Source organism: Bombus flavifrons, chromosome 16 (genome assembly GCF_040668555.2).
Source record: "Bombus flavifrons isolate JBK064 chromosome 16, iyBomFlav1_principal, whole genome shotgun sequence".
NCBI classification, from domain to species: domain Eukaryota; kingdom Metazoa; phylum Arthropoda; class Insecta; order Hymenoptera; family Apidae; genus Bombus; species Bombus flavifrons.
In genome coordinates, this window is record NC_138457.1 from 5,748,206 (window position 1) to 5,763,924 (window position 15,719).

The 15,719-nt window shown below is 36.2% G+C and overlaps 1 protein-coding gene across 1 annotated transcript; it reads right to left on the reverse strand.

Annotated features, from left to right (window-relative positions):
* Positions 1-1,000: 1,000 nt before the first annotated feature.
* On the reverse strand, positions 1,001-15,567 carry Hml (hemolectin). Its single transcript, XM_069130222.1, has 36 exons — positions 15,388-15,567; positions 15,171-15,320; positions 14,971-15,098; positions 14,729-14,888; positions 14,518-14,645; positions 14,348-14,443; positions 13,895-14,268; positions 13,238-13,817; positions 12,874-13,161; positions 12,366-12,796; positions 12,028-12,289; positions 11,716-11,946; positions 11,426-11,651; positions 11,146-11,351; positions 10,698-11,060; positions 10,285-10,623; positions 9,867-10,205; positions 9,464-9,798; positions 9,170-9,406; positions 8,879-9,092; positions 8,493-8,813; positions 8,275-8,397; positions 7,921-8,200; positions 7,636-7,845; positions 7,200-7,573; positions 6,687-7,127; positions 6,423-6,612; positions 6,027-6,358; positions 5,789-5,939; positions 5,362-5,726; positions 4,847-5,265; positions 4,488-4,786; positions 3,785-4,427; positions 3,355-3,694; positions 1,342-3,294; positions 1,001-1,268 (listed from the first exon to the last, which is right to left on the reverse strand). The coding sequence occupies exons 1-36, from the start codon at positions 15,486-15,488 to the stop codon at positions 1,078-1,080; spliced, it is 11,820 nt and encodes a 3,939-aa protein (XP_068986323.1). The 5' UTR covers positions 15,489-15,567; the 3' UTR covers positions 1,001-1,077.
* Between the last annotated feature and the right edge of the window lie 152 nt (positions 15,568-15,719).

Below are 15,719 nucleotides of genomic sequence, written 5' to 3' on the forward strand. Positions count from 1 at the left end.
TATATTAGTAGATTTGCGACTGTTTGTATTTTTTCGAGTATACTACCGCCTCCAGTCAAGATAAAAATGATATAGTAAAAATGTTTCTTCTCTTTCTGCAATGTTTAGGGGGGAAAACATTTATAGCTGCTATCCTGTTTTTTGAATCGGTAATATCTATATAAACTATGCACTTAGAGATATATTATGTCGAAATATATTGTTGTTAAGAATGATGATTCGTTGAAGAAGAGATAAAATGTTAAAGTCATATGTATATTATATACACACATATGTATATGTACGTAAGAGAGGATTAACAATGTTTTGTTACTGAGAGATATTTTAATGTTCGTAAGTTCGATTACGTTTGCGAACTAATACCGTTCAATATTAAAAACGGGAGTGTAACGTAGCTTCTTAATTTTTATACTTTTCTTGCCTTGATGTTACTCACGAACTAAGATTCTAATTTGTTTCTTAGTTTGTACCGTTTTGTAAGATGACTATAATTCGATGGCTCAGGTTTTTTGAAAACTAGTCTAAAACTTTTTTCATAAGTACTATTTTTGTATTTGTGTCGAATCGATGAGTCAGAGTTAGGAGAATTGTACGCTAAGATTGGCACTGAGTAAATTTGGTTTGTCTCTGTTCGGTTTATGATGATTTCAATGATCAGTAAAGACGAAGAAGCTGTGATTTTTAATTTTTATATATTATCGGCTGAGTTTGGTATTTGGGAAATTATGTTTTTACTCCAAAATATATTATTAAATAATTTCTTTGTTACTCTAATAGATTGATATATATCCTTCATCATCCGAATTTTAAAGTACAAACAAGTAGAAAAATTCATGCTCATAAGTCTTGTCGGAGAAGACTGCATTAGGTTTTATTGTATTTAGTATGACTCCGGAATTGTAGTAATGAGAATGCCGATATACAAATTGTTAAAATGAAATATATATATATATGTATACACATACATATATGGACCCATCAATAAAGTCAACGAATAATATTTTTGTATTCTTGAGTGTATTTTAAAGCTTACATTTATACATCAATGTAATTATAATTATTAGTATTCCTAGATCTTTAGCTCTTTACTCCGCCTTTTCTTCCTTTGTAACCACTCCTACCAGATGTACAGGCTGAGCAGGTGCAAGAAACTGGCACAGCCACTTGCTTCTTGAATGTTCTGTAGTTTTCACAAGTCAGTTCAACAACTAGAGGTTTATACTCTGTTGGTTGACAACATTTGCAATTGGCTACTTGATTCCAATTCTCTGCAATTAAAAAAATAATATAATTATACAGTAGTTCTGGTATAAATTATATACTGTATTTGTTAAGACTTGCCTGTGTCGAAATAGGTGGTGGATTCACATTTACCACGACATTCTGTGACTCCATCAATGGGCTCTAAATTCTTGCAAATGCCATGTCCTCGATGCTTAATGTTAAACATACCAATAGTATTCTGTAGCTCTAAGACTTCAGCAGCACAAGAATCAACCTTTTGATTATACAATGACAAATTGCACATTTTGCAACAATCCTGTGTGTAAATTGAGGTCACTGGACAACCAGTTATATCAGGACAGACTACAGAACTGCTGCTGATGACTAGTTGTTCTCCTTGATTCATACAAGTAAATGAAGTACAATTATCAGTAGAAAACCAGGTTGCACCTGGCTCATATAACGTATCCCCAACCACGCAATAAGCCTGCCTACATTTTCCACAACATTCAGCCTCATTCATTTCATATACCCAGCCAAGAGTACAATTTTTATTGCAAACTTCTATGTCTTTGTACTTTGTCACAACATCATTCAATACACAGAATTCTGTAGCACATTTATCATCCAATAATTTCCACTTCTCTCCCGGTTTATACATGGTACCATTATAACGGCAGCCAGTTTTAATAAACTGTGGACAACACTGGCCTGCGATGTACTGCTTTTCTATCTCAAATTCAGCTTCTTCCCGAGCATCCATCTCTGGGCACTTCTGTGTGAGAGATTCTATGTAGATACTTCCATTGTTGGACTGGCAAACGTACTTGGTACAGAAATCGGGAGATAGCCATTCTTCGCCCACGTTTATCGTTTTATTGTTAGCTATACAAGCTACTGGAATGCATTGTCCACAGCAAGTGGTGCTCCTATTATCCGTGGGCTGGTACTCAAAGCCAGGATCACAGGTTGTGATACATTCTTGCACCCTCACTTGTTTTTGTATCCCATTTTCATCCTTGATACACTTTATTAAAGTGCAACTGTCTTCAGGATTTGGTTGCCAAACATCACCAGTATTGTATATCTCATCTCCATCCTTGCAAGCTGTTCTCTCGAAATTAGGACAGCATTTATCCTCTACAAGAACTTCTTCTACGACAAAGTCAGATATATCTGGATGGTCCACTGCTTTGAGACACTCTGTAGTAAAGCACTTCGGTGTGGGACCCGTTTCAGAAAATTCACAGATGCAGGAAGTGCATTTTCCATCCATCCACTTTTCACCAAGCTTCTTCGCCACTATGTGTTCCGACATTTCTATCTTACTCTCTGATTTAACATTATACAAACATAAATCTTTTGGTGGAACACACTTGTAAGTGGCACAGCAAACGTCCCACTTTACATCAGATTTCAGCTCATGATATTCTGGACAAGATGGTGCTGCAGGACAAGTCTTAGAATCGCAGATAGTCATAGATCTCGGACAGCAACCAGAAGTGTTTGTCACCTGCACGAATCCAGGTTCCAGCTCTTCAACTTCTAGTGCGACTTCGTTAAGGATAGGACATTCTGATGGTGGCACACATTCGCAGATGTACTTCTTGCATCCATTTGATTCTACAGATACCTTTACATTTTGCCCATAACCACACTCTGGAATTTGAGGTTCTTCAATGCAGAAGGGTGCCACGGTGGTTATTGTTTTTGGAATACAAACATATTTAGTACAACAAGATTCCTCTGTCCCATTAACGACTACAGGTACCATGTTCTCTTCACAGATAGTGTCTATTGCTGGACACTCGGTTTTCTCGCAATTAATGCTCTTTCTATTGCAAGTGCACCTTGTGCAAACATCTGGGAACCATATGTCACCTTCAACGTGTCCTTCTTCATCGCATAATAAACATTTTTCCTTTGGAATACAAGTATCATTATGAAAAACGAAGTTTGGAGGACAAAAACAACCTTCTTCATAATTCTTCGAACACGCGGTGCTATTGATTTCGTTGATTGTATCGCAAGTCTCCTTACAAGTAAAACCACAAGGTTGATATACCAAGTCTAAAAACAAGATAGTATTTAAGTGATGAAATTTAATATAGATAAAAAAAAGAAACTTACGTGGAGGACAGAAGTGAGGACACATTTCACTACTTCTCCAGATTAGGCACACTCCCATCTGCTGACATTTCCTTGAATATGCTTCAAAACTATCACAATAGCTTCCTCCAGAACACATACTATCTTGACAGGCCATCAAATATGGCATTGGATCAACAAGATTATGACATATGTCAAAGTCCATTGTATCTAATAATTTCCTGCATGTAGCCTGATCTGTTGGTGATAGAACGCACTTGCTTTGATTAATGGAAATACACGCATTTGTGTCTATGTTGACACCACTTGGAGATTCTGTGACCAACCAGCTTGTACCAAAATCTTGCATATTGTCCGCGACCTATTTACCAATAAATTGAGATCATCAGTTTTTTTACTTTTCTATCTTTTCTTTGTTTCCCTGCTTATTGTATTAAGAAAATGATCATACTTGGCCATCTTGTTGCTTCAAATCATCTTCTGCCTCTGCATTGCAGTTACCACAGAGACCTTCTATAGTACCTCCAAAGATGTGAGAAGGAACAGTCAAGCTAAATGCAAAGTTCGGCTGGTAGCTGATGATCTCTAGTTGAATAGAAGGAATCAGTAACAGCAGCTTCTCCGAAGGTGTTTGTTCTAGAGTCAACCAAGGTGTATTGAAGGGGAATCCGTACACTTTCGAACCATTCAATTCCACTTCGAATTCCTGGGTAGGCACACCCTCCTTAATTTTAATTACATGATCCTGGTAAAGAACTATAATCGCCTCGGTACATATTCCAGTATCGCAAATTCTATTTGACACCAGAACCTGATAAGTGTGTTCTTCATTTCCCTTTGTGTTTTCAATAATATCTCTGGAGAGAATATATGTACAATTTCCATCGAATTTCACGTTTTTTCTATCGAAGGTGATGAATTTGGAGTTCCCTAACCATTCACAAATGCAATCCTTGCAATGTGTAGGAGGTACACATTCATCTCCATTGCGTACTGTACCCTCTGGGCAAAAGCAACCAGAGAAACATACTCCCTGCATTACTGGACAAGGGTCTATCTGCTGCAAGTTCTCGCAACTGATCTCACATTTGTTTCTGCAATGAAATTACTCATAGCAATATGTCGGACCATTTCATTCATTAATTTTAAAGTACCTAAAGCAGTCTTTGTGAACAAAAGGCGGGGTGCAAGAGGTTGGACAATTGTGAGTGCTTCTCCAGATAGATAGATCTATAGTTAGATCACTAGCTTGACATTCAGTGATAAAACTAGTTAACAAACGGCAACGACAGTCGTTGTATGTGAAATTACTGCGCAGGCAGTTACATGTGCTCTCCATACAACTAGATACAAATTTTTCCAAATCCACAATCTTTGAACATTCTGCCAAGGAGGTATCCTTCACTATATTACAGATTTCCCAGCTCTCTGCTTGCAAGTCGTGTGGACAGACCTAGAAAATTAAACAAATTTAGAATAAGTATATTACTGATGTTAATTAACACTGTCGAACCTGTGGATCACATTCTGGTACTCCCTCCATGGCCCAACTGTTTCCAAATTCTACAGTGCTTCGAGCTTGACTTCCATCAGGCAATTCTTTATCGTTCATGGAGTATCCATCGAAGTATCCGCACAAACCATCCACTTGTCGAGCCCATTTTGTGGAAATTCCTATTTTCACATTCGAATTTCGATCCCATATCACCCAAAACCCGTAGTTGTTGGATAGTAAATATGTAATATCCCCTATGCTTGCTATCTTGAAGGAAGGAAAATTATTACTGATTCTAGCTATCTGCTTTTGTGTGAAACTGTAATCGTTAATGTCCACATGCATATCGGCGGGGTACAGAAGAACTACATCTGCATCCAGAATCACAGCTAAGATCTTGATACACTGGCCAGTGTGCGAATCACATTGTTTTTCCACTATAAAAAGTATAATTAAGATACTTTCCTAATAAATAATTTCATTTATTAATTCTAATGAAATTATATTATAATTTTGACACATAAAAGACTTACATGTAATGTACCATTTATTGGCAAACATATCTCTTGCTAGAATGTGATTGCAGATATCATATTTGTATTCCAGCTTGTCAAAAGTGCTGAACGTTCTTCCTGTCACATTGCAAACAGCTTCTATTGGTGGTGGAGGCTTACAAGTATATTTAGGACACTTCTCAAGCTTATACATGCTCATCTTTTCATAAACAACTGTGTAACCTGGTGGACAAGACACCTTTGGACAGGTCTGAGGTACAGCCTGATTAAAAATTGGTAGTATTATAGGCACACAAGTAAACTGTGCACATTCTGTTTCACTTTTAATGTTTTCATTATCTGTGTGTTTCGAATCATGATTCATAGACTTCCTGAAAGACTTCCTAAAAGAAGAGTTTGCGTTAATCATTACTAAACCAACGTATTTAAAATTTTATAATAATACCTTAGTCCTTTCGTTCTCAATGAATTCATGTTTGAAGATTTTACTCCCTTTCCCATATGAGATCTGAGATAGTGTTGCCATTTTGTAGGCGTTTTTAAAACTATCTTGTATCCCAGTGGGCAGATAGGCTCTTGACACATGATTGGAGTAACTTCAACATTATAAAATGTTATATAGATCAAATTTTCCTCAATAAAAGTTTCATAAATGTAGCTGTCTTAAATCAATTTTTCAATACCTGAAGTTGGAGTAACTGTCGTACTTTCTATTTTCACTGTAGTAATTTCTTCATGTTTTGTTGTAGTCTGTGAACAATTCTTTTCATCATCTGGACAATCCTGAATCCCATTACACCATGAATTCTCATCGATACAAACGTCACTAGTTGGGCAGTGACGTGTCCCACTTGGACAAGGTTTGCAAATGCAATTGCAGAGTTCGTTAACCACTGGTCTCATTTCTGGCTCTTGGCAAGGTTTACACTTCATTGGCTGACAGAAAGAGGTACCACCCAAGGTGCATGTGCATTCTTGACAATTTTCACCCATATAAATTACGCCCACATTGTATCTAAAAAACGTTAACCTTAAAATTCGAGAAAAGAGACTGTGTATGAAAAAGACGCGTTGCATACGTTATATGTCCAACTACACAAGGACATTCTTGCTGGGCAACACAAGTATCTCCATTCCACCAGAGTGATTCTGTGCATCTACAATTAACTTGATCTTCAAATGGTACTCCTTTGCACACATTGCATTTTTCTAACGTTTGTACCGTTGTTGGTGTTAATTCTAACTCTTCAGTGGTTGTTTTAATTGTAGCTATACAAATTAAACGTAATAAAGAACACAGAAGCAGAATTATTAATGTCCCAATTTATACAAGAGCTACTTACTATAGGGCAAGAAGCAGCCAAGGACTTCAAGTTTGAGACCTATCTGTTTGTGCCATTTAATTGGTTGCACCTTCAGATATCTTGCATTCAATGGTTTATCAAAGTAATTCTTCTTAACAGTGTCGGAGTCAAAATTACCTAAGAATTCTCTTTCCAAGCCATTCTCATCCATGATTGGGTTCCACTGATAATCATCACTGCTGTAAAACACTTTATAAACCGTTGTCCAGGTGTCCTCGCTACCCTTAGTAGCGATGCCTGTTAAATTACGAGGCTCCAAGAAGTCAATCTTTACAAATTGGTATGGATTGTCTAGTTTCGGATGCCAGATGCTCGGGGAAGATAACTTTAAATTCGGTAATAAATCAGTAGAAGAAGAGGATACTGAGACTTGTTCAGGAAAGATTAAACCATTATCTAGCCCCATTGCATCATCACATACTGGAAAAGAAATATAGAAAATAATATGATCTTATAATTTTATATATCTTGTTTTTACTTAAATCCAATTACCTGGTATTATGATCTTCTCTGTGATCATTGTAGTTGTTATTGGAACACTTCCTGTCACAGGTATAATGGTGCTTATCATTTCTTGGCAACCAAGCAATTCTACTTTCATGGCTATACCATTGTGCCAGGATAATGGATTGATACGAACTATTTTGGCTTCAATAGGCTTGTAAAACTTTTGTTCAACAGACTTAAATTGATCCACAGGTCCTCTGAATACTTGTGGTTCCTTTCTATCATCCATAACATAAGAAAACGAGTGACCATTTTCCGAAAATAGTACTTTGTAGCTAGTTACAAATTTATTTTCCATTGTACTTCCTTGAATGATGATTCCATAGATAGGTTCCGGGTTCTGGAACTTTATATCCAACCTAAAAATAATCAAATAATAAGATTAATCATTTCAATGGATAAGGTGTAATTATGCACTTACCATTGATCAGTAGTGGTATATTCAGGCTCCCAAAATTTAGTATTTCCATTCAGTAGTGCATTTTCTGGTTGGAACTCGAAACTTTTGATGCTACTAGCATTAAAAGAAACCTGATCGTTCAAATACTGAACCAAAGGAATAAAATTGTTGCTAACACAGTAAGCTGGTGGACTAACAGTACTTGGCATTATGATCGTGAAAGCCTCAGTTCTTGAATACATAAAGATTATTAGTATTCTTATTATCAATGAATTATAGCTTTTTAAAATTAATAAGTCTACTCACAAAGGTGTGGTTGGAAGAGTAGTTGCTTCTGTGAGTGGTTGGGTAATTGGTTTTTCAGTGGTTACCTTATTCGTTACACTAACGCATAATGATTTATCACAAGTGTAATAATTATTTATACACTGACAGATTTCACATTCTGATTCCTTTAGAATCGCACCAGAAATGACTGGGTGCCCATTGTGGGATTTGCAGATACAGTCACTCTCATCTACACATGTCAATGCATCTCTCCAGAACTCATTTGATGAACACTGTGGTTTATTCAATGGTATGCACCCTAATTTTTTAAATAATTCAATATTAATCTCAAAAAATTCTTTTTTTATTTAAAGTGTAATAAAAGTACTATACCTGGCACACAATCAGAAATACCATCACATTTCCCTTCCTTTATTAAGGTGTATTTATAGTAATCACAAACCTTGTTACAGTTAATAGCACAGTCGCTCCATGTCTCGCCCTCTTTACATGCTTCTGCAAAAGAATCTGTTTTTTACATACTTCTGCTGCTTTTATGGTACCAAAAATATTAATAAAATATTTAAAAACTATTAGAAAATATATCATACTGGTTGTTATGTTTTTCTGTAAGGTAGTCGATGTGGTGCTCTTATATTTGGTCGTGCTATCAGTTGTCCATTCAGTCGTATTTGGCATTGTCTGTTTCATCGAACACTCTGGTCTTACTGATATAACATTAGCTGGCCAGTCACAGACTTGTATCTGAGGATTGTAAAACATGTTTTCTCCGCACGATTTCTCCACAAATTCATTGCCATTGAGTCCAGGGGTGCATTGATAAAATAGATGACAATTTGTGGGATGAGATTCGTATGGATGTTCCATATTGCACTCTTTGTATGTAGGTTTTTTGGTTGTACTTGGTATTTCTGCAATATGAATTGACTTTACCATTAGACAAAAATAATAATCTTGATGTTTCCCTGATACAGACCTGGTCCTCCAGCGGTAGTTGCTGAACACTGGCATAAAACACTGATTTCAAAGTCGATACAAGGAAGACCAGGTTGAGATTGGCAATAAAGACCATGTTCTAAACTGCACTCAACGTCCAAACCAGTTTCTTTTGGTGTTAAGTAATCATTTACTGATCTACACTTTATATCAACCATTTGGTTCTTGTTACATATAGCAGATCCTTTGTTCGCCTTTCAAAAATTATATAGTAATGTAAGAGAGATGAAATAAAATAAATAAGTGATTAAACAATATAATAAAGTATTACCAATTCTAAAGTTGAAGGTAAGGGTTCAATATCTTTAAATTTCTTCCCTTTAATTGCTGGATCCTGATTTATCCAAACAGTCCAGCCATCCACACATTTCTGTGGTTCTTCTAGCGGTATAGTACTCGGCGCAGTGATAGTTGTACAAGGTTCTCCTTTGCATAACACTTTTCCACGACTACAGTAACACATCTGACAATTTTCATTCTTTACACTGTCACCCTCATAATAAATTACCTACAATATGAATTATCATTAGTGACAAAAGATATCTTAATCATTTCCTCAACATACCCCATTAATTTCAGTACAAGGTGTTTTACAAGTTTCTTTGGGAACGCATTCCGTGTAACTATCATTGCTATACACTTGATTCTGAGGACAAGATTTGACCGAACATCCTTCAACGCAGGTGTCTTGAGAACATAAATGAGCTTTATCCTTTAGAGTGATAAGATTATCGCAGGTTTCACGAGGACACGTTGTAACGCAAGGAGAATACGAGCTACATTTTTCATCACATTGTATGGGACAGAGTTCTTGACTGCGCCATTTTATGGGAACTCCTTTTGCATTACATTCTTGAGCGTATGCTGCCAAGGCAGTGCATAGACATTCGCAGTCTCCTCCTAGAATATGAAAAATACAGATATAGATAAAAACTTCTCTTATTTTTATAACTTAATATAACACTCACCTGTATCACAACTACAAGTATCATAAATGCAGTTGCGCATATAACTTTCGACCTCAACTTCGGAATGACAAGGATGAAAAACTGATGATTTTAATATTCCACACTTTTGTACAGCCCATAAGTTCCTTTCTGGATGTTGCACACAAGGATCCAAGACATCTTTCGGCTCGGGACAGAACTCGTTCTTCTTCCAGGAATCTCCAAATAGATTAGCAGACACTTCTGAGATTCCACCTGAAGGAGTTTTGAAATCATCCTTGCTATTATCATTGTAATCACCACAGAGTCCTTTTGTGCGCCCCTTCCAACTAGGCTCTAATCTTACATACACTCTGGTGCCTGTAAATATCATCAAAGTTTTAAGAAAAATTCTAAAACAAGTATAACCAATGGAAAAATAGTGATCATATAGTGATACCTTTATCCCATTGTACAGTTAACCCCATATCTGGTACATCAATAAATACAAATAGTCCAGCTTCTCTCATGGAGATCCTTTTAAAATTATCCGCTGGAAGTTCCTTTCCTCTAGTTAAAACAATTCTTTCTGAGTTTTGACCACTTCCAATGGTAAGAGTGATCGATTTAGAGCAGGATGTCCCGGTTGTTCCACAGGGGACATTCTGAATAGACACGTCGAAACAGTCTTCCTGGCTCAAAGAACCTTTCACAAACACGTAATCGCATATTCCTTCGAAATCGTAAAGCCTCCCATCAAATGTCTTATAATGAGAGTCTCCCCAAGCAGAACAAACTCCTAATAGAACAGAAGTTTCGATAATTAGATAAAATTGAATGTTTCATAGGGTAAAAAAACGTTTATAATATTACCTGCACATGTCCTATCAGTGCATTTCCATGTTCCATTGATACACTTGCATGTATTGCAGTCGTTTTGTATAATAGATCCTTCTTCGTAGCTCTGACTTCCATGATGACATGAACAAGATTCCTCTTTGATGCATCTGCCATCTGGCTCATCCAAAACATAACCAGGTTTGCAAATGCAGCCGGATTTGCAGATTGACGGTTTCTGGACTGGTTTGTGCATATTATGACAGGTCCTAGGCTCTGCTGGTACACAGTCTGTAACTTCCTGATTATTGCTTGCCACACATGAGGCCAATAGGTCCTTGGTTGCTGGATATTCTGTAATTTCATCTGGTGTGGCTTCCTGACAGCTCCAAATTCCACCTGTTTAAAATAATTCATAAAACTATTTATAAAATTCAATTTAATATTAAAATCAAATATTTTTTAGATTTATAAAAGTCAATACCTGCACAGGTACAAAGTTCGAGCGCTTTATTTCCAGGTCTGACTTCTTTGTGCCCTGGACTAAACTCCAAGCCACCGTAAATGCATGGACACTGTCCAATTGGAATGCATTCCCCATGGATATCCAATGTTTCTCCCTCTGGACAGTTACATCCCTCTACACATTCTTGTTTGCAATCCTGATAAGAAGATATGTCTCCACAAGATCTGGAAATATTGAAGATAACATTACAGATATCTTACATTTATTGGTATTTGATTAATTTTGAATTATGGCATGCCTGGTGCAACTATCTCCACAAATTTGATAAACTTGATTTCCTGGACAATGAATTTTACATTCCTCTATGTTCTGATGCCATAAAAGCTTTATTCCAGCAGCTGCACAATCTTTGGCATATGCAGCCAACATAGGACAGAGACAGGATTCAAGTTCAACTTTACAAGAGCACATATCAAACAAACAGTCTCTGTAAAATGTATCCGGGTCTACGTGCCAGTGGCAACCTAAAAAAGAGGATCATAAATAACCGAACTGGAAAATTTGTTAGACTAAATCTCGATACTCTACCAGCAAAGATATCACTGAATAAATAAGAACAATATTGCTTTGCAGTGGCTCGTTTTTGTGGATCAAGATCACAGGGATGATCCAATTCTTTGTCTGCGACATTGGGACAAAATTCATCACATTTCCATTTATTGGCAAAGGCAATTGCTGTGTTTTCAATGTCACCCTCTGGTGTAATGAAATCGTCCTTCTGGTTCTCAGAAAATGTGCCACAAAGTCCCCTTGTATTGCCTAATAATCAATGTAGAAAATGGAAAATTTGATATGACGTTCTATTTAAATAAATTTAAAGAATAATGAAAATTAATTAACCATGGAATTCAGGAGGAGCATTAATATATACACGAGAAATTCCGTCCCACCATATCTCCAAACCATTTGGCAATTGAACGATTAAAAATATACTGCTTGCAATGCGTATTCTAATTCCATGAATAAGTCTAGGAAATACTGTTAGATCATCGCCATTAATCAATACTTCCCTATGTTGCTTTAGCTTCATACTAATGTCTTTGTAATTGATTGTGATAGTCTTCGTACAGGAAGGAGCTTCAGAAGGAATGTGTCCCATATTCTACAAATAAAATTACAATCTTTTGATAATGAAATATGTTAGAAAATATTAGAAATTAATAGTTTTATAAACAGACCTCCGATATTGCACCAGAACAGGGAACATTTTCAGCTTCGATACTGTAATCATCACCCTTCATCAGATAATACTTGCATTTTCCCATAAAGTCATAATGTCTTCCATCAAAAGTAATATAATGGGGATCTCCTATGACAGCACACCTAGCACTGCATTTTGCTTGAGTACATATCCATTTTCCAGAAAAGCATGTACAGGTATTGCAATCCTTTTGTACACTCTTCCCAGGCTGAAACAATTTTCCACGCAGTTTGCAAGGGCATTCATCAGATTGAATACACCTTCCTTCGTAAGCTACTGTTCCTTCTGGACAAAAACAACCCTCTTCGCAATCCTTTGTATTTGGTTTCTTTTCCTCTACTGTCCAGCAAGATGATTCTACTTTTGGACCACATGGCAGGTATATTCGTCCACTGCTACATATCATGGCTATAATATCATGAAATGATAGAAAATACTTTTTTCGTCAACAGCTTATACATTAAATTAAGAAGATTCTAACTTACGACAAATGTCATCATTCCTCCAACCAGATAGAGACACAACCTTTTTATGAGCACATTGCCTAACGTATACATTCATCGTATCACAGGCACATTTTTTTCTGTCACGGTCTAAACAAGAGCAGTAATCCCATACACAGGCTGTCTGCAGCTCAGGAATGTTAAGTGTGCTAGCACAAGCTTTGAATCGGCGATCAGAAAATAGTTTTGTACAAAATTCAATGGCTTCTTTGGTAATTAATGAATCAGATTCACAGGAGTGCTTAGTGTTTGGATATTCGTCGCACATTTCTGAAAGAATTAAATGAACTCTAGATATTAATAACTAAAAAAATTTATCTTTGACTGTAGAGTAAGAAAATGATACCTCCAATATTTTCTGTCCGCCAAGAAGTAGCAAATGATGCAACACTTTTAGTATGTTCTCCATTCTTACTTATTAAATCGTCACTTTTATCGCCATTCATGTTACCGCATAGTCCGGTCGTTTTATTCCACATATTTTCTAGAGCTTCAACTTGTAACATCAGAGCACCATCCCATTTCAACTGAATTCCCAAAGAGTCCAAAGTTATCACAATGAAATGTGCAGACATTTCAGCTCTCAATGCAGAGAGTTGTGCTGGAATTGGAAGCTGGTGCTTTCGAGTTCTAAATTCTGGAACACCGTCTTCATTTCGCAACAAAATGTATTCTTTGTCCTGGATGAAAATTCTGATAATCCTGAAACAGTCCTGATTTTTGCAAGTTGGACTGTTGTCCACAGTTACAGTGAACAGTCTGTTCTGTGCTTCCTGTACTAAGATATGAGAACATCCACTATCGAAGCTGAAAACATTGTCATCAAAGGTTTTGTAGTGCACTCCACCCCATGTGAAGCAGGTTTTTGGAACTGGTTTCTTCTCTTCAATAAACAACAGGTTATTCTCCGGTGGATTAAACATCATCTAACATTAATCAAAGTATAATTCAGTAATACAAATGTTTCATATTCAATTTTAAACCGCTGATCTTAAATTATTACCGTATTCGTGACCATATTGGATTCATGATTGCTATAATGTTGTGTGAGCCCATAATTTCCTTGCAACAATGGTAACTGGTTTGTATGGGATTTGAAAGTATCCTGGTAGGTCCAAGTATGATTAGTCTCCTTAACATAAGAATTATATGTTGTCCCCAAAGAAATTATGTTCATATTATCGCCATAGTTACATTGGGGAATTGGTTGAGGTGAAAAGACACCTGTTTCATAGTTGCAAATATATGCAGAAGCTGAAGGGAACTCAAATTCTATCCCATCAGGACATCTTATGATACATGAATAAGTATCATCAACACTTGTGCAGGAAAAGCCTCCATTAAAACCCATTTTCTCCCCATTGCAATTATCAGCAGCTATATCAGAATTATAATCAATCAATTACTTAGATTAAATAATGTTACTTTATTAAAATAAACAAATTATTATACTTACAATATTGACACTGGGGTCCTTTGAATGCTTGAGGACATTGGCAAAAATTGGATGGGAGACAATTGCCACCATTCTGACAAGGTGGATCACACACAGCTATAATAAACAATCTTTATATATGTGATAATAAATTTAATATTTAAATTACAAATTGAGGATTAAAAACATACGTTCACAGTCAGGTATGGAGACCCAGTCTTCCCTGGTGGGCTTCCAATTTCCATTCTTGCACATAAGATTAGTGACTGAGGTGCCATCCGGAAACGTAAAATTCTTCATACAGGATATGGTACATGATCTAATAAAACAAATATTGGGACAATTAAATATTTAATATGGATATTTTAAGTACAATATAGTTCAACATTCTTAAGATCATACTGTGAGTTGCACTTCTTATGTGCATTAAGTATTGGAGCAGGGAAATTTAGACACGGTTTGTTCTCAAATTGACACTGTGGTCCAGTGAAGTCCTCGGGACAATTGCATTGATGGGGTGCGACACATATTCCGTTGTTCAAACACTCTGGTATACAAATTGCTGAAAATATAAAAATACATTTATCTTGCGCATATTATACTTTTTACACCAAAGAAATTGATCATCTTCGAATAAAACTCACGTTCACAGTGAGGAATAGAGTCCCAATCTGTGCCATAAATATGCCATTCCTCGTTCATACATGTTATAGCTAATCTTGTTACTCCGTTTGGAAATTCGTAATCACGTTTACAAGTTGCAATACATCCACTATAAATAAAAATTGGTAAATATTCAGATGTAACACTTCAAGATATCATCCATTAAACAATAAAAAATCACCTGTCTATAGAGCAAATTATTTCACCATGTATGGGTGGATCTGGTTTCTTACTGCAACCTCCTGGAAATATAGGCAATTTCCTTTTACTCTTTGTGCTCTTTACACTCTCATAGACATGTTTTAGAGAGTCATTCAGTGAGATAGTAGCGCTGAAGAATTTAAATATCAATTAGATTTAGTCTTAAAAACCCTGAGAAAAAGTAAAGAATCACTTACTCTGTTATAGCAGAAAATTCCGATAGATTATCACCGATAATTAGTTGATTACAGATCGTAGTAATTATAGCAATGTTAAGAAATGCTTTCCACAGCACCATATTGAAGTATCTACTTTTATAACATGCTTGTTAAAAAGAAATGCTTACGTGAAGCGCTATTTGCAAGTCTTCTCTTACCAAATATACGAATTAATACATTTCTTCTTTTATATAGCCACCTCCAGGAGGAAGCGGATAACCGATAACTGAAATCTTACTTGATAAATTAATTCGACGAAATAATATGTCATTAGTGGGATTTATATCGTGTCGAGGATTCATGCCTGGGAT